Source organism: Lissotriton helveticus, chromosome 2_2 (genome assembly GCF_964261635.1).
Source record: "Lissotriton helveticus chromosome 2_2, aLisHel1.1, whole genome shotgun sequence".
Classification (NCBI taxonomy): Eukaryota; Metazoa; Chordata; class Amphibia; order Caudata; family Salamandridae; genus Lissotriton; species Lissotriton helveticus.
The window spans coordinates 189,872,337-189,894,675 of NC_136060.1; the positions used below are offsets into that span (position 1 = coordinate 189,872,337).

Below are 22,339 nucleotides of genomic sequence, written 5' to 3' on the forward strand. Positions count from 1 at the left end.
TCCAATGCGCAAAATATGTTGACCCTATTCTTTTTCATACACCCTCATGGATTGTGAGAGCAACAGGATAACATTTATCCCTCCCCTCTACATTTGTTTCCAAGAGGAGCTCCACATCTGTTCTAGTTTTAACCTTATCATCTGGACCCCCGAATAAAACTAGGTTCTAGGTAGTGGCTGTTAATTTTAACTCACTCACTTCACTCACTGTCCCAGGCCCACACACCTACATGCATAACTGCGGCGTCTCCTTAAAAGATCTCCAATAAAGAGCCCTCTCGCGGGGCTCTCACGCCTCGTCCCCCACGGGCTCCGTGAGGAGCAATGCCCGATGATGAAGCATGACACTGGCAAGGGTGTGTGAGGGCACTATATTCAAAAGGAGGAATTCCCCCTCACTCTAGAACATCCCAACTCTACTGACACAGACAACTCTAACACCTATGTGCAAGCCAGAATAGGTTGCCACTCTCTTTTTCTTTAAGAACAGTCAACAACTGGTTCCCAGAGGTTTGCCATGATTATATCATTGCTTTCTTGTTTAAGCGTGTTTATGAACAGGCCTACCCTTGCACTGAGCTTGCTTTGATTTATAATGGCCCACCATACTTTCTTTACAGGCTTGAGTTGTTCCTCAGAGCCGATGGTTCTGATTTTGGGAAAGCTGGGACTTCACAGACGAGCGCTGCATGGTTGCTGGCCAAAGTTGAGATCACTGCAAACTTACGGATATTCTAAAAATGTGCAATGGACACCCAAATATAGTCTAAAGTGGCCATTCTAAAACAAGAGTCGTGCGTGTGGGCCGCTGGCGAATCTGTTTGAGATCTCCCATTCAGCACTTATTGGACCAGCTGGTTTAGAACAGATGCCACAGTAACTCCATGTTTGTCCGGTCTTTGATATTGCCTCCTTATCGCAGGTATGGCCCAACTTTGATCATACAGGGCCACAAATGGGGTATTTGGGCTTGTAGTTTAATGGTTTGCATTGAAATCGCCCAACACTATCCACATATTACACGGATAGAGCGCTGAGAGTTTCTTCAATCTGGAAAAAGTGTACTTATGTACTTAGAGGTACTTATTGTTACCTCTCTTATTGATTTAACTGGATGCAAGTAAATGCAACCTAGAACGTTGTGATCCTAGATCTTGCCTTAGTCGCATGTATCAGCGACAGTTTAACAAAGATGTAATCACCATGCCCTTTACACAGTGTTGTGACATTTGCTGCCAGATCGTTCTTCACGTATATTGTCACTCCTCCTGAGGCATTTTACCCTGTCTGCGAGGCTGTTGCCATTGCTTCATAAGCTGTAAAATCAGGCCAAGGTGTTAAATGGAGGGCCCAAATTGCTTGGAGAGCGATGAGATTAAAACTCTTTAATTCACTAATAGCTGACCTTTTGGCTTCACCATAATTTAACCCACATATATTCCATAAACAGATGTTTAAATTCAGGGTATCACTGCCTTTGTGTTGTTCTGTGCCTGTTTGCTAGGTACATGAGGTGAGCACCTATGGGAGCCATGTCCAGTCTGGCAAGCTCTGTGCTAGTATGGTGCATTGGTGGAAGCCCCCTCCATTGCTTGTTGTAATTTGCAAATTTCCTTCTTTGATTGGCATAATTCTAGGTGCCTATCTAATGCCCCTTAGGATAGAACTGGTCATTGACTTTACCTTAATGTTACTACCCTGTGCTTGATCCTTTTTCTTGTGTAAGTCATCAGGCTTTTCCATTAAAACAGCTGGGTATTTCGGTAGGACTGCTTCACTAATCTGTATTTCTCTGTTTTCTAGTTGTTTTTTCTTCCTTCTCAGGGCACTTGCCAGTTCTGGCCTAAAGAAAGTTATTTCCATGTCTCATTTATATCACCAGTGTCAGGGGTGAAATGCCACTCCATCGATGTCTGTCGAGATGATTTTTATAGGCCTGGCAAGTGGGAACAGAGCTTCAAAACCTTCCCTCTGTTGCGAGTGTCCCATTTGCCTTGTGAGATATACTCCGGGCATAGTATCACCTTAAGATCTTGCTAGTTCACTGTTGCCTCCTCAGTTTGACACACAATATCCTGTTGTTCAGACTGTTTAGGAGCAGAGCCCTTGACTCCTTCTTTGCGGCCTTGCTCCCCATGGCTAAAGCTGATCACCTTGGCCATGGTGGTACTATCCGCCTACTGGGATGCATCTGTGAGCAAGTTAAAGTTAGGTGCTGCACAGATGTGGTCCACAGGTAAGGAGAAGATTTCCCCATGGGTTAGCTCTGTGGCCCCTGAGAGCATAGACAGGGGGATCAAACTGGGTTAAGAGAGGTGTATAAGAGGCAAGTGCCCCTGCAGTAGTGGGCCTTGGCCAGGTTATATTGCCCTAAACAGGGAGGTCCCTCAAGATACTGATTAGGCTATCCTAGTTATAGGCTGGATGTGGGGGTCGTGTTGAAAATGGCACTTCTCTGAAGGATGCCCACACACTTTTTGCCTTCCTCTTCCTCTTTTTCTGACCATTTTGTTGGCTTTAGGACTCTGGGCACTTTACCAGTGCTGGAGTGCATGAGCATGAGCTTTTATATTTGTTTTTGTGGGTTCCGATTGTGGGTGGGTGATTATAAAGGGGTTTATAATGGGGCACAATTAAAAAGTCTGGTTTTAAGGCAGAAGCACTTGCCTGTCAGTGGGTCATAAAAGTGTTCAGAATAAATGCTCATCCAATCCTTGGCCTCTCCACAAATTGCATGGAGACATGATCATGTGTGCCAAGTTTAATTGAAATGTTTACAGAGAGAAAGTAAAAGAAAATGCAGTGCGTATATGTGAGTGTAGTGTGCTGGGTTTAGGAGACTGTTGAACTGAAGGTGATGTAAGGAAGTGCATTCAAGAAAGTGTGAATAGAGGGTGCTGAAGAAGAAAGAGATAAGGTGTGAAATATACATATGGAGGATTTCAGAAAGAAATGGGGAGAAAATGGGTGTGTCTAACATAGAGACTGCAGAGAAAAGTGGTGTGAAGAAAAAACAGGAGCTTTCGAGACACTTAGCAGACAAATTCCATTTCACATACCCTAGTAATGGTTACAAGCTCATATTTTCAGAATTTATAATGTTTCAATTATAATTATTCACGACAAAATATTTTTTTGTGCTCATTTATCTTACACTGCTAACAAGCATTGGCAAAGCCAATAGGTCTGGATTGTTTTAAGTGCATGTCTGTTCGTTTAGCTGATACTGCTAACAAGCATTAGCAAAGCCAGTAGGTCTGGCTTGTTCTAGGTACATGTCTGTATGGTATAACAATGTTGAATGCACTTGCTGCAAGCTCACATAGAGGTACTAAAATACTGGTCACTCTATGGGAACAACAGGATTTTAACTTATACGTTTCAAGCCACTCCTTCAAATACACAAAACATGCCACTTGAAAAGAATTCCCTAATGACGCCTCTTAGGCCATGTCCATTTCGAGGAAGAAAGTCACTGTGGCCTTAGACCCTATTACACAAATGCAAGAGAACACAGTAATCCAGTAACTGAAAGATCAACTAACTTGTAACATTTATATAGAGTAGGCTACCACACATGATATCAATAAATTAAGTGCTTTTTACATCTTAATGGGACACTAATATCCATTCTGTAAAGCAGTGCATGGGAGACAGGTAATATTACTGGACACAAAGAGCCTGAGACGATGTCGGTCGGAACCGACTCGGTGTTGGAATCCTTTCCGACCGACTCGGATTCAGGGAGTCCGACCAACCGATTACGATGCTTCCAAACACCATTCGGATGGACTCCGATTGACTTCAATTGGAGCCTGTGTTCCAACCAACAACACAGGCTCCCATTAAAAAAAGGGGTGGTTGAGGAAAACCTTGCACCGTCCCACAGGCACCCCTTGGATCCTGCCACACTGTGCATGGTTGGGGTGAACAGCATTTACAACGCAACTTTTACCACGCATTACCTTTACCACGCAACTTTTACAACGCAAGTCGTTACAACGACTTGCGTTGGGGTGCGCTGTAGGATAGGGAATAGTTTAATTTACTATCCAAAACCTTCCCTACTATCCACAGGGACTGGAGTTGGAATAGTAAATTAAACTATTCACTATCCAGCGCCCCCCAACGCAAGTCGTTGTAACGACTTGCTTTGTAAAACCTGCATGGTAAAGGCATGCGTTGTAAATGCATGCGTAGTAATGACATACATCCCATGGTTGGATACAGGGGACCCATGGGTACCCCGACGAGCCCCAACCGGAGGCCTCCGGGTGAACAGGGCCTGCTACGGGCCACCAAAGTCGGATTCCGACAGCTGATCAGTGTGAGACAGACCGAGTCGGAAAGGCTGTCCGTATCCGACAACAAATGTGTCGGTCGGAAACGCGTAGAGCTATACAAGTTGGCTTGGTTTCTCTGAATGCCGGTCGGAACAGAATAGGAAAGAACGAACGGTTACCTTACATCGTAATTGGGCGGTCAGAACGCAGGTTCCGACACGGATGCGGACTATCTGAATGCCGTTTGGAGCCTTTCGGCACAACATCGTAATCAACCCCATAGTTCTGAAAATAGAATAAGGATTTACATTTTTTTTAAAACACAGATTCATAACAATGGTTCAGATCTGGCTTGACAGTAAACCCGTCAAGCCACATTCTTACCAATTAAGAAAAAAACTGGCATAGAGTGTGCTTTTGTTCCATGCAGAGGAGCATTACGCCTTCACTTCATACTATTGGCTATTTGGAGTATGATTCTGACATCCACAAAGTGCTTCCATTGTAATCCGTAGGGTGTGGGCGCTATTTTACATCTGAAAAGTACCCTTAAGTATCACACTGTTTATCATGTTCAATAAGAGCTTAATTTGTCAAAGAATGAGTGCCAGGGCTCAAAGTTGTGCTTGGAAGCCAGCAGTTAGAAGTTAAAATCTACCTTGTGCATCTTTAATCCACTACCAGACACGCCCACCACTTTATCTCACTCTTGTGAGTCGTGCTTTCTCCTTTGTGATTTTTTTTTGTCTTTCTCTTCCTCCATCTTTCCCTTTTGTGTGTGTTTTTAGGACGAGCTAGGGCAGCGCATATGCTGCTCTCTGTGAGGCATGCTGTATTCGAATATGGAGTTTAAGCTCTGCCCACTAACTGCTTATATTTTTCATTGGCTTGTGTATTTGTCCTTTGCAAATGCTGACATCTGATTCATTAATAGGCTAGTTAGTCCCTCCTTAGTACCGCCTTGTCTTCATTTGTAACCTCCCATGAGGAGTGGCCCTTTTACCTCTGTTGTTACACCGTATGTCTGTAAGATTTCTTTTCTTTAATGAGTTTCTCCTACTGCAAGTAGACATGCTTTCCTGCAACATTCAGCGTGCCATGCGCGCTATCACTTTCCAAGCAGCCTGGGACAATGGCGACCGCTTCTTTTAAATAGTTAGGTCTCGCATTTACAAGAGTTTGAGCTATTGGCATTGTAAATGACAATGCCTTTTATTTATGTGTTAATTATCAAAACAGATAAATAAAAGGCATTGTCTTTTACTATCGCAATAGCTTAAAGTCTCGCAAACGTTAGACCTATTGCTTTGCAAATGCTTGTCCCTCTCTTGCTTTTGGTAAATGTCTGATGCAGAAAAATAAGTTCTGGTCACCAAAAATATGTGCTGTGGCCCCCACCGCCAACCACAGGCTCAATTAAGCACTAGTTCAAATGCAGCGGCGAGCGTGGGCGGGGCCGCAGGGGCGCAACGTTTTTAAAGAGAAGGGAAGGATTCTTGCTGTGCCCCCGGCGCTGCCAACCCACGCTACGCGCTGCATGCATTCTATACAAAATTATTTTTTTGTTACTTTATCCCAGTATTGCAAAAGCCAGCGGGCAGGCTTTATTGTGATAACCCGTATTTGCCCGTGCAATGCAAAAACAGAATTTGTGAATGGCCTTGCTTGGATGTGCTGGCTTGCATTAAGCCAGTCCTATTGGCTTTGCCAATGCTTGTTGTTAGCTGTGGCATTGTTTCGTAACAGGAGAGCACCCTTTAACAGGTAAACGCGGAACCCCGTATTTAACTCAAGCGAGTCACTTTTGCACGTGATGGGGCACGCTCTGGATAAGCGGCCCATTTCATAAACGGGCCCTTAGCTCGCGCTGCTCCAAGAGACATTGCCTAATGTCATTGTGGTGACCATAATTGAAGATTGCTTCGTGTGCTCGGGTGGAACGTCTGACGCACACGATGGTAACGGAGAGGTATGCACGCTGTACCGCGCTGCAGCGGCGAAAACCTCACGATATGTGGTGGTGCGTGGGTGTAACACGGCGAGTGGGTGTAACACGTCTCTGCGAGCAGTACCCTGGGCTGCAGTGTATTGCTTTCATGATATACCACCATGCGCCTTCTGTTCAGATCATATAACTTCCTCGCATCCGGGCCTATTTTAACATGCCTACAGGCACGTTTGTGAAGTACCGGGCCAGGGTGGATTATGTACATTAGGCAGGGGCCAGGCAATGTTTGCAGCGCTTCAATGTAATTTTCCGCACCCATTTTACACTGATAGTGCAAAAACGACATGTAATCAAACCAGCCAGTGCAAAAAACACTATTTGGTACGGGTCGCGTAAACAACACGGTTGCAAAACTGCCCAGCAGTAGTGCAAAAAAAATATAATATATATATCATCTGCCACTGGTGCATTTTAAATGACCTAGCACCATATTCATAAATATTTTTTTCTGTGAGCAGGTGTGACTTTACTACTTGCACTTGAAGATTTGGCAGGTGAAAACCACATCTACTTTTGAAAAAACGTTGTTTTAAGACTAGCCCACTATCTATCTCAATGCACGTATTTAACTTTTACTGCCCCGCTTTTTTACTATTTCATGACTGTTCAGCAGCATCAACATTCTGTAAGATTTTATCTAATTGGGCCCTGTGTCCTAAAGGTCAAAGGCATGCCTAAGCAGGAGGCGCACAATGTTGCGGAGCCTTTTTTCTACTGTTCTTTTTTTACCCTAAATCATATTTTCATTTCTGTTGCTTAGATAAAAACAAATTCTGAATGTTTTTTGAAATTTGGCTATCTTCGTGGAAAATTGATGACGGTAGGCAAAAAACCTTAGCTGATGGAACTCAACGCAACATAAAAAAAGCTTAGCTGTGGACAAAAAAATAGTTTCGCTCAAAAAGGAAATGACTTCGAAGGAGGCGCGGGCGGCTTCGACATCACTGAAGACACTCGCTGAACCAGGAAGCGTCCTACAAACAAACTTACAGCGTGACATGTGCAGGGCCGGCGCCAAGTCCACGCTCACGAAACTCCTCACTGCAGTGGGCATCATGTTTATCATCTGCCTGCCGGAGCTGTTCAAGACGCGCGAAGGTAGGGTTACCGCTTTAATACCAACAGGCTGCCTTCTGTCTCATAAATTGCAAATAAAAGGGCAATTTCTTCCCAGTCCGCGCGCCACAGTTTGCAATGGACGCGGGGCAGGGGTGTTAGAACGCGGGCATTTGGAATCTGCTGAAACCGCCAGTAGCACCTTTCAGATTTTATTTATTTATCTATCTTTTCTTTCTTTTCCACTAGCTGGCAGGTGCAACCGCTGGTTGATCTGATTATACAATTCATGTGTGTAACGTGTACCGTGCACCGTGCATGCCAATATTTGGGGAGAGCTAAGAGAAAGGGGGAGTTTATAAAAAATCCAGGGAAGATATTGTCTCTGTTGGGTTTGTATTGAAGAGGGGGGCGATCTTTTTAGCAGGTTGAAATGTAAACTGTGTTATTGTTGGGTTAAACAGAGTGCCCCGACCCTGCCCCTATCGGGGATGCTGGGACTGGGACGAACGGGCATTCGGTAATTTTACTCTGTGCCTTTACTGTCAACATGTTGCAATGGCCGATTTTATAATGTGCTTCCAAAATCACAGATTTCATACCTTAAAAACCGTTAAGGTTGTGGAAAGCAACCCCCCACACACATTCATCAAAAATGTGTGGTGGTTCGAGGGCAGAAGCAGGGCAGGCTGTTGCATAAGTTCCTTTGAGCGGTGGCCCACTACCGGGGCGTGACCCGCGGTTATGTGGTAATTGTACGAGGCAAATGTATAACTGGCAAAAGACGCCGTGAACTGTAAACAGTAACCCACTGCGTTATCTCCGCGAGGGGTTGTGCTTTTTTAATCTGATCATAATTCTTTTAATTATACCAGAGTTCTTTTTGAGCACCCGTCTCTCTGGGGCATCACGCAACCTCAGTTTATTCATTAGTGCGGTTTTATTAAATATTTTTGCCCCTCCTGAAAAGATTCCGAGAAACTGAACATGTTAAAAAGTCCGTCCGTTCTTCCTCACAATCTAATGACTCTGCAAGGTACGTTGTGACGTGGTGTCTTTTATATTTGTTTCCTACTTGTCAAAGCAGGCTGCAACCAAGTTGTGTATTGTAGGATAAAACAGACTTGGTGAGATGTGACTAGTACAAGCTCCAGATTAGGCATTTATTAAGGGTAAATGCAAGTAGTTAAATAAAAAAACGACTGAAATCTCCCCTGCTAAAAGTGACAGGAGGTTTGGATGCTATTAAAGACAGGGAGGAGCAGGGTATGACTATGCCTTCTTTACTGTACTTCTCTAGTAGCAAAGCAAAATGAACACACAACATGGAAGAGAAAAATGAGCCAGTAAACAGATTAATGGAGTTCATCAGTCTAAAGTGCCCATGATGTCATAGTGCAAGCACCAATCATAAGCTAGCCTTACGGATAACAATCCCTGCAGAGCAGCAACCGGCCTCTTCTTTGTCAAGTTAGGAAAAAACATACTTGAACAGATCTTGTGGAAAAAACAGGTGCCTTGCATAATAAAACGACAAAACGGTGGAGTCTGAGCTGTTCTGAAGATGCAGATTAGCCCCATAATAGTGGTTCCACCCATCTCTCATTGTAAGTGAAACATCCTTCCCTGTGAAACTGAAAAAGAATTTAGAGATTTTAAACATGGATGTGGTCAGGAGGGATAATCTTCTCCTCCGTGTCTTTAATAGACTACAAACCACCAGGGCCGGACTGGCCATAGTGGGCACCGGGTGATTTCCTGGTGGGCCGGAAGGGTGGGGGGACGGTTTTGGACCGGTGGGGGGGCCGGTTTTAGTACAGGGGGCAGGTTTTGCAGCAGGGCTGCAATATTGGTCCCTGTGCCAAAAGCAGCATAAGTGTTTCCCACCAACACCACCGCAGCCGGTCCGATGTCATTTCCTAGACTGGTTTGTGTTCCCAGTTCGGCCCTGCAAACCACTTGTCACTTTTAGTGGGGGAGAATACAATTCCATTACAGAACTGTAGGCTCAATTATGACAAGCTTAAAGCTTTGAGCTAACATCACAGGACTCCTATGCAATAGATTTAAAATAAAGCAATTTAAAAATACATTTATTGGACCAATCTGCTGCTTCTAAAATGTCCTCCAGTCATCCTGAGAAAACAAATTCTTTTGATGCTGTGTTACCTATAACAGAGTAGGCACCAAATAGATAGTCTTCCATCGGTGGGCCATGATATCTTGATATGAAAAAGACCCACGAGTCACATCGTTGTTCTCGTGGGTAGGTAAATTGTGTAAATCAAGAAGTATACAAACAAATGTAGAACAAACAAACAGGTGGGCTAAAAATATTTGATGAAGAAAAAGTCATCTTATCACCTCACACCCAGGACTCCCTTCGACAAATTACCATCAAGAGAAAGAAGAGCCATTATGGATCTCAACAAAGACTCCAACATTGTCATCAAACCAGCAGATAAGGGCAGCGTGACTGTCATCCTGAACACCGACAACTACAACATCAAGTGCCAGAGACAATTGGCCGACACCAAATACTACACAAAGCTGGACACAAACCCCACTGAATCCTTGACCGATAAAATAAGAATTATGGTCAATGAAGCAATCTCCAATGGCTGGATTACGAAGAATGAAGCAAATTTCTTGGTAAAAACCACACCCACAATCCCATACTTCTACATCCTTCCTAAAACCCATAAAAATGTACTACCCCCTGTGGGAAGAACCATAGTGTCCGGCTTTGGCTCCCTTTTGGAACCCATGAGCCAATTCTGCGATAATTTCTTACAACCATTGGTATTGAGCACCCCATCATTCCTCAAGGACACAAAAGAAACACTTTGCCTTATTGATAATCTCCCCAATTAGCATGAGATTATATTCCTCGTAACCCTTGATGTATAAGCCTTGTACACCAACATTCCTCAAGACGCCACCATCAGGGTCATCGACGATATCCTCAGAACGACAAAGATCGACTCAGCCACATGGCATGCTATTTATTGTGTTCCTATTAAGGGACAGTAAGGAGGGGCACCAATAGGAACTGGTTTCCAATAGGTCAAGATGAAGAGCCAATAGGGGAAAGGCTCGAAACATGTTGACCAATTTGAAGAGATAAACTCATTGTAGACTATTTCTTCAAACAGACCCCCCTGATTTTCACCATACCGACTAGAGGCAGGAATAAATTAAGGGTCCTACTAGTCAGGTATTTTTAACCTGTTAGCACTTACTTCCCATTGTCCTCATCAACACAGTCTTTATCATAGACGTTATTTCTAAGCGCTCCCGGGTATTCACTTGATCTGCAGCGGATTGGGATGAACCCCAATGATGAAGCATGCCACCAAGAGGCAGTCCTGGTGGGTGAGGGTTTTCTAAGGAAAACTATGTTTTACTAAACATTGCCATCGTGGTGGAGAATTTTGCCTCTTTCCCCCTGCTGGGTTTTTCTATTTGTTGAGTAAATATTTGAATTCAACAGAGCTCCATTTTCTTCTTCACACATGAAAGCACTTTTAAATCTCTTAGTTCAGAATACCAGTTGTACAACAATCTATTGTGTTTGATTTAACAGACTATACTGCTACTCTACCATAATCTGAGCAATGTGCAGAACTTACATGACTCTGTTTTACCTCTTAGTTCACAAATGGGTCATGTTTAAACATGATGACGTTTAAAAAGCACTTCTCAGTGCAGTGCTATAATGGGGTATTAATCTCGAAGCTTCCACATGTTAATGAAATACACATTTTTTTTAAATTTTGGAGAGGCAACATAATATTTTAGCAATGTTGTTGTATGATTTACACAGCAAACATGTTGAGGGCTCAGTACGTGCACGGGCTTTAAGAACCAAACCAAACACTCGCTAATTTGTTGGCTCGCCCACCTTTACTTTCAAATGACTCGCCTCTAGGTGTTTATACCAGGTCACTGTTGCGAGTTCTGGAGTTCAGGCTACAGACAGTGGACGTTTTTCACAGTGCCCATCATTGGGTCATAAAGCTGTTTGACTACGCTGTCATCCAATTCTTGGCCCTCTCAGTACAGCACACAGAGCAGTGATCCCGTTAGCAGGCAGAATTCTAAATTCTGACAGACTGAGAAGCACCCAAGACTGATGCTTCTGATCCAGCATGCATGTTCTGTGTCTAGAAAGCAAGTTGCCTCATTAAATTGGAAATGTGCCTCAAGGTAACTTGCTTTCTAGACACAGACCTACTGTGCTACCCAGCAAGTGCCTAATGTATTGTCTGCTGTCTTTAATAATTTCACTCTAGTAGCAGCACTGCTGCTGTTACTAGAGAGGAAGAGCAAATATAGACAAAAGGAGAAAAGTACAACTGGAGATGGATAGTGAGGAAAAGAATAGGAAGGAGAAAGGAGAGAGGAAGGGTAGGAAAGGGAGGGAAAGAGGAAATATATATTGAGGGGTGAACCGTGAAGGAGAGACAAGTCAAGACCACTTGATCCTTCCTATGCAGCTGTGCTGGGCTACTTTACACATACAGTACTCTAGGCAGTGTTTATTTACACTTGCATTTACACAGAACGAGCACTACACATCAGTATTTATGCTGCCTAACCAGGGTGTAAAGAACAACTGCACTAAATGGCCAGTACAAACATGGTGCCTGCAACAATGTACTGCGGTAAAAACTCAATTTTTTTTGTGAGCCCCAAGTATTGTAGCCCGGGCTGGTAGGATGCCAGCCAGTAGGCTTCCTAATATTCATTGCTGCCCTAATAGAACTGCGCACAAGAGGAGTTAGGTCCTTTTTGGGGCTGAGGGAGGGCTGGACCGTTTTATATATCACACACACAAAGAGGTGCCCCCGTCTCACATTAGTTACGTAAAGATTTTTACAAAGACCAAATAAACAGTTTCATTAGATCTGGTCTGGTATATTTATTTATACCTCTTAATACTGTATTTTTTCAAAAAAGAACAATTTTTCAATGACAGAGAAAGAAAACTTTCTCAAAATGTTCTTACAATCCTATTCAATCAATAGCTTACATAAAACATTACAAAACATATCTACAACGATAACATAACATTACATCCAACCAACAATTCAAATTACAATTCATCAATTTTACAACACAATAGAACTTTTCATGATCACAATTTCTACAAAAGACAAATTAATTGGAATTCCATCAAGAGCCAATCAGTACATCTAGTGTCTTTAGAATAAGTGATAATATGCTTTGGTCTTGTTACGAATTAATTTGTCTTTTGTAGAAATTGTGATCATGAAAAGTTCTATTGTGTTGTAAAATTGACGAATTGTAATTTGAATTGTTGGTTGGATGTAATGTTATGTTATCCGGAGTGTGGGATTGCCTGGCGGAGGTGTTGGGCTGGGATCTCCCCCGCTCACCGCAGTTAGGCCTCCTCCATGTCATGGAACAAGTAGGGGGAAAACATATACAAACGTCACTTGCTTCTCCTGGGCCTTACGGTGGCTAAAAGGGACATAGCCCGGGCCTGGAAGTCTCCTAGAGCCCCCTTGGTGGAAGAGTGGAAACGGGGCATGGATTTTAACATGGGGCTGGAACGCCCAGTATTTGAGGCCAGGGGTTGCCCCAGAAAACATTTCCAGATCTGGAAGAGATGGGCGGACTACAGGGGCCTGCTGCTGGACCCTCCAGCGCCATGGGCCACTGACGCAGATCGCTTGCATACTGACTCTGGGTGAACAGGTACACACGCTTGAGCTCACTAGGCTCCTCGTTATGGACAATGTAGACACCGTGCGGGGTGGAGGGTGGGCACCGGGTGGGGAATACTGAGGGTGGGAAGTTGGGGGAATGTTGATTGAATAATTGGAAGATGATACTTTTATATGCACACTGCCTCTCAGACTCTTTGGGAGCGGTGCTTCTTTGTATTTTGTCAACTGCAAAACTCTAATAAAATTTTGTTCTGAAAAAAAAATGGTTGTAAACAGATATCATATTGAGTACTGTAGAAATAGCACACACGTCACGAAATATAGTACAAAATGAAGTCATTTAAGGCATGCCGTTTTAGGCTATCAAAAAAAGATTGAAAAGTCAAATTAAAGGTGGAGGTTCAGTAAATCAGTGCTTAAAAGAAAAAAAAGAAAGCAATGTCTACAAGTATAATCATCAAACCCAAATTTCCAAAGGTTGAAGCTGTGAAATAAATAGCCATAAAAACCACAAAAACATGCATGGAGCATATATATTCCTATGTACCTTCTCTATTAAATTTCAGGTTCTGTGTAGGTATGTATCTCAATATGTAAATATAGGGTAGTTCTATACTGAAATGTAGCTAAAAGGTAGCGGAGCACTGTATATGATCAAAGACAAGCTTAAAGTAAGCGAGTAATATCTGTATTTTCAGAAACAACCTTCCTTAAGTGTACGTCAAAGGCAGGATAAACATTAGCTATAAATAAAAGGCCCCAAATATAATCATAAAAGTTAGGTGATGATATAGCTTGTAAATCATCAGTTACTATGATGCCATAACCATTAAGTCACTCATCATGGGTGGGTGGTGTTCTCGCCAAAGTTTGTAGATCTTTGCCACTGCCAGAGCTGAGTAACCCACCATTTCATGAGTTGAGATATGCTCCAGTGTGCAATGTGTCATTTAGGATCACCAGCTCCCAGGACAGGGTGAGTTGCAAAGAACATCTATTTTACTTTGAGTGCCAAACACATTGCCAGAAATGGCATAAAGCGGGACACAACTAAACAATATGAACCACGTCATCTTCAGATTGCCCGCATGACGAGCAACAAGAATTAGGAGCCAGGTTTGCCATCTGGAGCTAAGAGGTTCATAACACTCTTCTCTCTGTACTCTTGCCAGTTTACCTGCCATTAGTTTCTGAGAAAGCGTTCTGTGGGTTTCAAGTACAATTCTCCAATAATAGTTTCATAGAGATGATCAACTTTTTTGTAATTGACCGATTCCTCCACATACACATGGAAAGTCTCGCCGGTTGAGCAACATCTTCCCCAGTTTGTCTCCTAAGCAATGCCATAGTTGCATATATTTCCATTCTTGGTTGAAAATGATCTGAAATTCACTATGTAAGTCAGGAAAAGGTTTCAAGAATCCATCAAACAGAATGTGCTTCAAAGTCAGTATTGCCTTCGTGGGCCAATTTGACCAGCTAAACAGTTTACCTGAAATGAGTAGTTCAATATTGTTCCAGAGAGGGGTACATAGATGTAAGAAGCCATTCATGCCCAGGGAACTATGTGTTGGTGATCATATCTGCACCATTCTTTGTATTATTTGGTTATCAGAACTTCCCACAGATTTCTGCCCTCTATACAGAACTTGAGGGCTTGTGGTATCATTCTTTAGATTCTTTAAAAAAAGTACCAGCCAGGGAGCTATACCATGTGTAAGATATATTGGGCTCTATAATAAGTATTGATGTGGAGCAAATTTAGGTCACCCGAAGGAGTTGAGGCAAACAGGTAGGGCATTTTTAGCCTTGGGATAGCCAATCCAGATATGTGCCTTGATAAGTCAATAAATGTTTAAAAGATGTGAGCGGGAAGTCCTTATAACAAGAACATAGTTTTATGTGAGAGCTATTACACTTTATATTGTCTGGACAATATCCTATGGAGACAGTTGCACAGTTTTCCACTTTACAAATTCCACTTTACTCTTATGCAGTAGTGCAATAAATATTGTCTTGCATGATGTGAAATATGTTAGTAGTCACTACAATAGCATAAAGAATCAGTTTTTTTTCTCCAGCTACAATAGTATTTGCTTTAGAGTGTGTAATTGGTATTGGAAGTGGTTCTGATGCCAGTAGGAAAAGCAGCAAGTACAAGGGACAGCCCTGTCTGGGACCATGCTCAATAGTGAGCCAGTCTGATATGAATCCATTTCAGTTCACCGGTGTATGAACATCCGGTACAACCATTGAATCATGTCAATACCCAGCCACCGTTCGAAAAACAATTCTCCAATTGATTGATCAAATGTCTTTTTGGCATTGAGGGAAAGAGCAACCTTCTCTTCAACATTTCTCAGATGCCACATAAGGTTTAGGAGAGTTCTCATATGGCTCCTAGATGATCTGCCCTACACAAAGTCCACATGATTACAATGTTCAAGCAGGGTCATGGTGCTAATATTTTGGTCGGTATTTTGGCATCACACTTAAGTAGAGAGATGGGCCTATAGTTAGCACAGGGCAGTGGGTCCTTGTCTGGCTTAGGGATTAAAGAAATATGGGATATGTTAAAGTCCAAGGAGAGACCCTCAGTTTCTGCAGTCTCCTGAAATACCTAACCTAACAATGGAACAATTGTGGCAGTAGCGATTTTAATACATTCCAACAGAAAGTAAAAAAATGTGAGCGTTTTCTTCTCATAATATTCCTATATTGTTATCAATTCAGTCTGCACCTTCCAATTATAAACAGCTTCTTTAGGTTATACCACGTTTGACATATAAAGAATGATGTTTTGCGGTGACAGTTTTAGTCAGTACAAGAATTGATCACAGTAATCCAGTTTACTTAGACAATGTCAGAGCCTTACTGAGCCGTCTGCAGGTGATACAGACTCATGTAGGTAGACTTGTAGGAACTTGTCCCTGATTATGCAGCACATCACTTCTTCTGCACAATCTTGATTGGGTTCCTATTTGTGTCAGATTTCCCTGATGGTCTATGTTTGGTACATACAACTATTAATAGAACGTATAGTTTCTGCTCAAAACATCGTATTTGTTGCTCTTCATCTAGAGAGCTACACCCTTCTTTTCTTTACTCTTCAATGCTTCCAGTTTAGGTGAGCCATGAATGGCAAAAGGGTCTTCTCATTGCTGACCCCTACCATTTCCTCTTGAATAAAGAACTCCAAATCTGCTTTCGCTCTTGAAATTATTAAAGGTCTTATTTTATCTACTGCTGCCTCATCCTGAGCTCTGCGTGATGCCTCCGACTGTCTTGAATTTCAGAAATTCTGTGCATGTTTTGTTTGCACTTTGTACAAGGAAATAAATATACCAAAATGTTATTTATAGAATATGAAAGACCCAAGGCAAGTATAAACTGCTATGTTTTCTATGCATTGGCTTTAACTCCACTGATGTTCTGCATGTGTTAATTCCGCCATATTTTTCTGGTTTACGTTTACACCATCCTATAGAACATTTTTGAATCTGCAGTTACTGTAACAAGCAACTATTTTAAGCACTATGTCATCTTGTTCTGTTGATCTAGTCTGCCCAACCTCAAATGTTTTATACATTTAAAAATGTAAATATAAGCATCTCAGGGCCAACAGTTCTCAACAGGGATTTCATGATTTTTCTCATAAACTGCAACCGTGAAGATGATCCATATCATCTTATTAAAATAATAACAAGGGCTACATATGGAAATCAAGCTATCTGAGAAGCCACCCTTCTTAAGAGTAGTTAGATAGTGGGGCCTTCATCCAGATTTGTATTTTGGGTGAAAATGGTCCCTTTAACAAGAGTGTGCATAAGACAACAATATTAGGTTGGATTGACCAAGGTATCAAGTTAAGTTGTTGTACTGTCATGCTACAGGTCATCACCAGTATCCACAAAAAAGTAATGAGATAAAAAAAATAGGAGTCTGAGAACATATAGTTTACTATTGTCTGGATACGGCTAGTATTTATTTATTCATTCAGATTTTTATATAGTGTGTAAAAGGCCCTAGGGTATCTGAGCGCTGTACAAAAACAGATTCACAGTGAAAAGAAAGAGATAAAAAATGTGATAACAGAAGGGGTAGCAAGCTGAGGGAGAGGGGAAGCAGGTCATCAAACATAGTCAAACAATGACCTATAGTTTAAATACAAATAAGAAAAATGTAATTCAGATGCTAAGCGGGAACATAAGTAATATTTTGGTCTTGAGAATGTCTTTATATTTTTTCTTGAAACCTGGATATGAGGGTGTGGTCCAGATGTGAGGAAGTGAGGTCCAGATTCTACTTGCACAGCCTAAGAAGTTTTATTTCAGAGCATGCTTTTTCTGATAGACAGGGATTTGTTTCTGCAGAGCTTCAGTTTGTTTGCCAAGTAATGGGAATGATTGGTATGTATGATCTTATGAACGAGGCACACAATGTTATACGGGCAACCGCATTAACCTTTGCATATAAGACACTGGCAAGGAAGCTAAAGGGCCCCTCATTCAAACCACTGACTACAGTGATAACGGCTAAAACATTACCTACGTTAACTTACGCCAGCGTAGCCCTCCAAGGTAAAGATGCAACCATACTCAATAATTTAACAACCGGCATTTTTAAAAGGGTCTTTCAACTTCCTCAAATGGCATCTCCAGCACAAGTGCGATTAGAATTTGGTTTACTGAATGAGACAGTTGGCAGGCAATATTCAACAATTAAAGTCTTGATTATGCCAATGCCCTATACCTTGGCATCACAGCCGGCCTATGCCGTAAGCTGCAGACAGTCCAAAACGCCGCCGCCCGGCTGGTGGAGAGAATTCCTGCCAGACATCACATCTCTCCTCATCTCCGTAAACTGCACTGGCTACCCATTGCGAAGAGATGCATCTTTAAAGCAATGACGCTTGCCATCCGGGCATCCAAAGGCACTGGATCGGCCCACCTGAAAAACACCCTACGTCCCTACGTCAAATCCAGGGCACTTCGTTCCAACTCCTTACTTCTCCTAGAAACGCCCCGTTTTAAACGATCCCGGGCAGGCGGAAAAACCTTCGAGGTCTGTGCCACTCAACACTGGAACAAGCTCCCACTACCTCTACATAACTGCCAAACAGAACCTTGATTTCGCAAATCCCTGAAAACCCTCCTCTTTTCCTCCTAGACCGGGTACCCCGACCTGGTCCCTCCTGTTGTCAGAGTTATCAGCGCCGGGACGCCCCGTTGGGGCCGCAGCGCTCTTTATAAAAGACACAAATAAATAAATAAATAAAGTGTGGTACCGCATAAAGCAAAACACGGTGGACTCTAAACTAAATGAGGCTTTGTGGTCAGAACAAGAGAACGGTCCCAATACACCACATAAGTGCTACTTGCAAAATGCTCTCAAATCCACTTGCACTTTGGACCTGTGGAATAAAAACCTGCCTTATGTTACATTTAAGTCCACAATTAATAAAGTTGCAAAATTGCATTCGATTTTGCTTGACAAAAATATGTTGTGCCACAGGTACCACGCATGGACTGTCATTAACAACTACAAGATACTTAAACCAGTAGCATACCTAGATTTAACATACTAGGTCCACCTAAAAAACCAGCTAATGGCACTTCGTTTTGGCAAATACCCATCACTGGCAGATGCCACAAAGTGGAAAAATACGGAAGTAAAAAGCTGTCGACTATGTGGAAGCCCTACAAAAGACCTCATCCATTTAATTTGCATTTGCAAGAAACTTATGCCTGCACGAGAGACCTTACTAAGAAAAGCTTTTTTGGATAGAGGAATACGAACATGTCGGGAGGCTATAATTAAAGGGCTTGATCCATCTGATCCCCAGATGAACTGTAAATTGATTAAGTTCCTGCGTATACACGATCAGGCAACAAAGTCAACACAACAATGAGAGGGTTCGTTCATGGAAAGCTTGATGCTAGTTTTATTGTTGTACAGAGTCACCACAAGGAGGGAGCTAATGGCTCGGTACATCTACTTTTATTCATATTGACTTATTGCTGGTACCAAAGGGACTAACATTTGACATATGTTAAATTGTCGGTTCTTAACTGTAATATATGCAGAAAAAGTAGAGTACAGGCACTATTTCATCGAATTTTAGAATGTAATTATGATTTAATAGTGATTTTATTCCGTAAGACTTTTTTGGAGCAACTGACGGTTGAATGATTTAAAATTTTGTTAAATTCTTGGCTGCTATCAACAGGGAAGAAAATTGTAATGGTTTTAATGAACTAAACAATAAAAAAAAATTACATTTACATTTTTTACAATGTTATACAATGATCTGCTTTTCATCTGGAATCAAGGGTTGACAGAATAGGGGAGATGTGATCAAAGTGACCAGGTGGGGGGGGGGCCAGGGTGGAGAAGTTGTGGAGTCCCAAATACGACGGACAGGAGTAAGGTAAGTAAATAAATAATTAAAACAATGTACCTTACGTGCGCTGCATCGCTGAGTTGGCGATGCAGCGTGCGCAAGGTACATTATTTTATTTATTTAATTACTTACCGTACTCCTGTCTGTCGTTTGTTGGACTGCACTACCCCCCCACCCTGCCCCTCACGCGCCCCATCGCCTCGCAGCACTCCCCATGTGAGCTTTTGATGAATACCCAAAAACGTGTGAAATTTTGGATGGTCAACAGTCTTTACAGATGAACCCTCTTATAAATGTCCACAACCCAACCCCTAATAGTACATTTTCTCACAGAAAATTCATCATTTGAGCAGAATATTGGTGTGAGCAAATCCCATTTGCAAGTGCAATACCTTTTGCAGAGTCTTAAAATCAAGAATGGAGTTGTAAGAAACTGGATTATTATTTGGGTTTTGTGAAATTCCACCTCAAAGAACAATCACAACCTGTGTGAGGGTGAACTCTCATAGTCACTATATTAGCACATACATTAACACTATATAGCACAATCCACGGTAGCTATGGCACAGTGCTGACAAGCTTAATTTAGAGCTGTATGTAAAGGATGTATGCAGGTTCAAAACAGTAATAAAGTTGAAATGCAAAACAATAAACATCTCAAACCAAATTAGAAAAAAAGAGTAAAATTCAATAATCAAAATAACACCAAGATGGGGGCGTGGCCAAGACGGCGACCATGGCGGACGCAGCCTAGACGAGCTCCGTCCCGCCGAATCTTGATTCTGCATATATCCTGCGTCGCCCCGACCACACAGCCCCCAAAACTGAGTGGCTATAAGCGGCCCTGGTGGCGACCCCCCGACGGCGAATTGGGAGCATCGGCGGTCCGGGGCCAGAGAGATACGGCCGCCGGGGGCCCGACGGAGACGAGGCCTTCATTCCTGGCCGCGGCCGGGACCTCGATTGCCGGTTTCACCCGACCGGAAGTGAAGGGAAGCCGGGGTGCGCCGGCGGAAGGTGCCGCTCCGGCGAAAAGAAGCTGCGGAGTGGCGGTGGGGGATGGGCTGACCCCGTCTGCGCCTGGACGGTCAGCGCGATAGTGCCGACGAAGGAGGACGGAGAAGGCGCCCTGACATCAGCTACAGAGGGGTGAGGAGTGGTGGTGGGGCGTGTGACCCAGTGGGGGAGGGGGCACTCTGAGACCGTGCCGGACCCCATTCGGCGGCGGGCTCGAGCCGCGGGGCTGAGGCATACTGCAGCATTAGGGAGTCGGCTGCCATACCGACTCCCCTAACGGTCCCCCCTCCCCCCTCCTCCTCATTGGAACTGTGACCCTGCAGGTACTGGGCAATAGGTGCGCCCCAGCTCGGCGGCCGTATCGGACCGCGGTGAGGGGAGCGAGCTGGACAGACCCCCGCAGCCCTCGCACAGACGCTAGCTGGCCGGTGGCCCCGGGACACGTGGGCGTAGCAGTTGGGAGATGCGGCGCAGACCTGTGGCGGAGTGAGTGGCCCCTGTTGCCGCGTGCATCGGCCGTGTGGACCCAGCACTATCTCCGGCCACTGGGCACATAGTGACTTACTGGCGATCCGCAGGGGAGTGCTCCGCATTCCGAGACTTCCTGGGCCACGACCTACCCCGATGACCTCGTAGGCGCTCGTCACCGGAGAACGCACATCCAGTGAGTGGTGCCCTTGACTGCTGGCTTCCCCGGAATTGAGTCTACTACTCTGCCTGCGCCATGACGAGAGGGGGCGGCGGTGGCAACGCTCCCAAACAGGGCCCGATGGACAAGTTCGCGGGGCCCAGTGGGGGTGCGGGGGCCTCTGGCGGTCCCCAGAGCACTGGACCGGACAACGCAGCGTTGATGGCGGCGATCACGCAGTCGAGGGACATGCTGGATGCGAAAATCGGCGCAGTTGGAGCCGACGTGACCCTGCTTCGACAAGATCTACGCAACGCGGTTGCACGCATCACCGAAACAGTATCCAGGATCACGGAGGTTGAAGATGACGTGGTGGTTCTCAAGAAGAAAGTTGCCGCCATGGAGGGGATCCAGAAGGGTCTTGCGCTGCGGGTGGAGGATGCGGAAGGGAGGGCCAGAAGAAACAACCTGCGCTTCGTGGTATTCCCGGAGAACTGCGAAAAAGGGAACATGGAGGCCTTCCTGACCCAATGGCTGGAGGGATGGCTCCCCCCGGACTCCCTGTTGCGCTGCTTTGTGGTGGAGCGGGCGCATCGGGCACTTCTTCCCAAACCGCCCACTGGAGCTCGCCCCCGCTCAGTGATTGCTAAATTGCTAAATTACCACGATAGGGACGTTATCCTACGTCAAGCCCACGCCCAAGACCCTCTAATGTTTGAGAACCACAAAATCCTTGTGTTCCCGGATTATACAAAACTGGTCCAGCAGCAGAGACAGTCGTTTACCGCGGCAAAAGCACGTCTGCGAGAACTCAAGATTCCATATGCTCTACTCTTCCCGGCGCGCCTGCGGGTGGTCTTCCAATCCCGCACCCAGTTCTTCAATTCCCCGGAGGAAGTGTTTGAGTGGACGGACGAAACGGTGCGAGTCAAGGTGAACACTCCCCCTAGGAGGAACTCGGATTCGTCGACCACCGGGAGACCCCCGAGGACGCCCAGGAGATCACGCAGCAAGAGCAACTGGAGGTCGCGCTCCCAGAAGCGCCTGCCTCCCCGCGACGAGACGGCCGAGGCACCGGAGGGGACGGATTCTACCCCCTCTAAATCCTGAGATCCTCACACTCACGCTGATTCCAGAATTGGGCCTATAAGGCTGACGAGGTGCTTTGACGGATGGAGCAGGCCTGGCACTGCTCGTGGACATGCCACTTCCAGATGAACTACGTATTTCCTTGCCCATGGGTGGCGG

At 44.2% G+C, this 22,339-nt stretch overlaps 1 protein-coding gene across 1 annotated transcript in view; it reads left to right on the top strand.

The window, feature by feature from the left end:
• The first annotated feature begins 7,249 nt into the window (after positions 1–7,249).
• Positions 7,250–22,339, top strand: part of TMEM156 (transmembrane protein 156) — a 199,499-nt gene continuing 184,409 nt past the window's right edge. Inside the window, exon 1 of the mRNA XM_078678334.1 lies at positions 7,250–7,389. Coding sequence (XP_078534460.1) covers positions 7,290–7,389 — 100 coding nt within the window. The 5' untranslated portion in view covers positions 7,250–7,289. The remainder of the gene's footprint in view (positions 7,390–22,339) is intronic.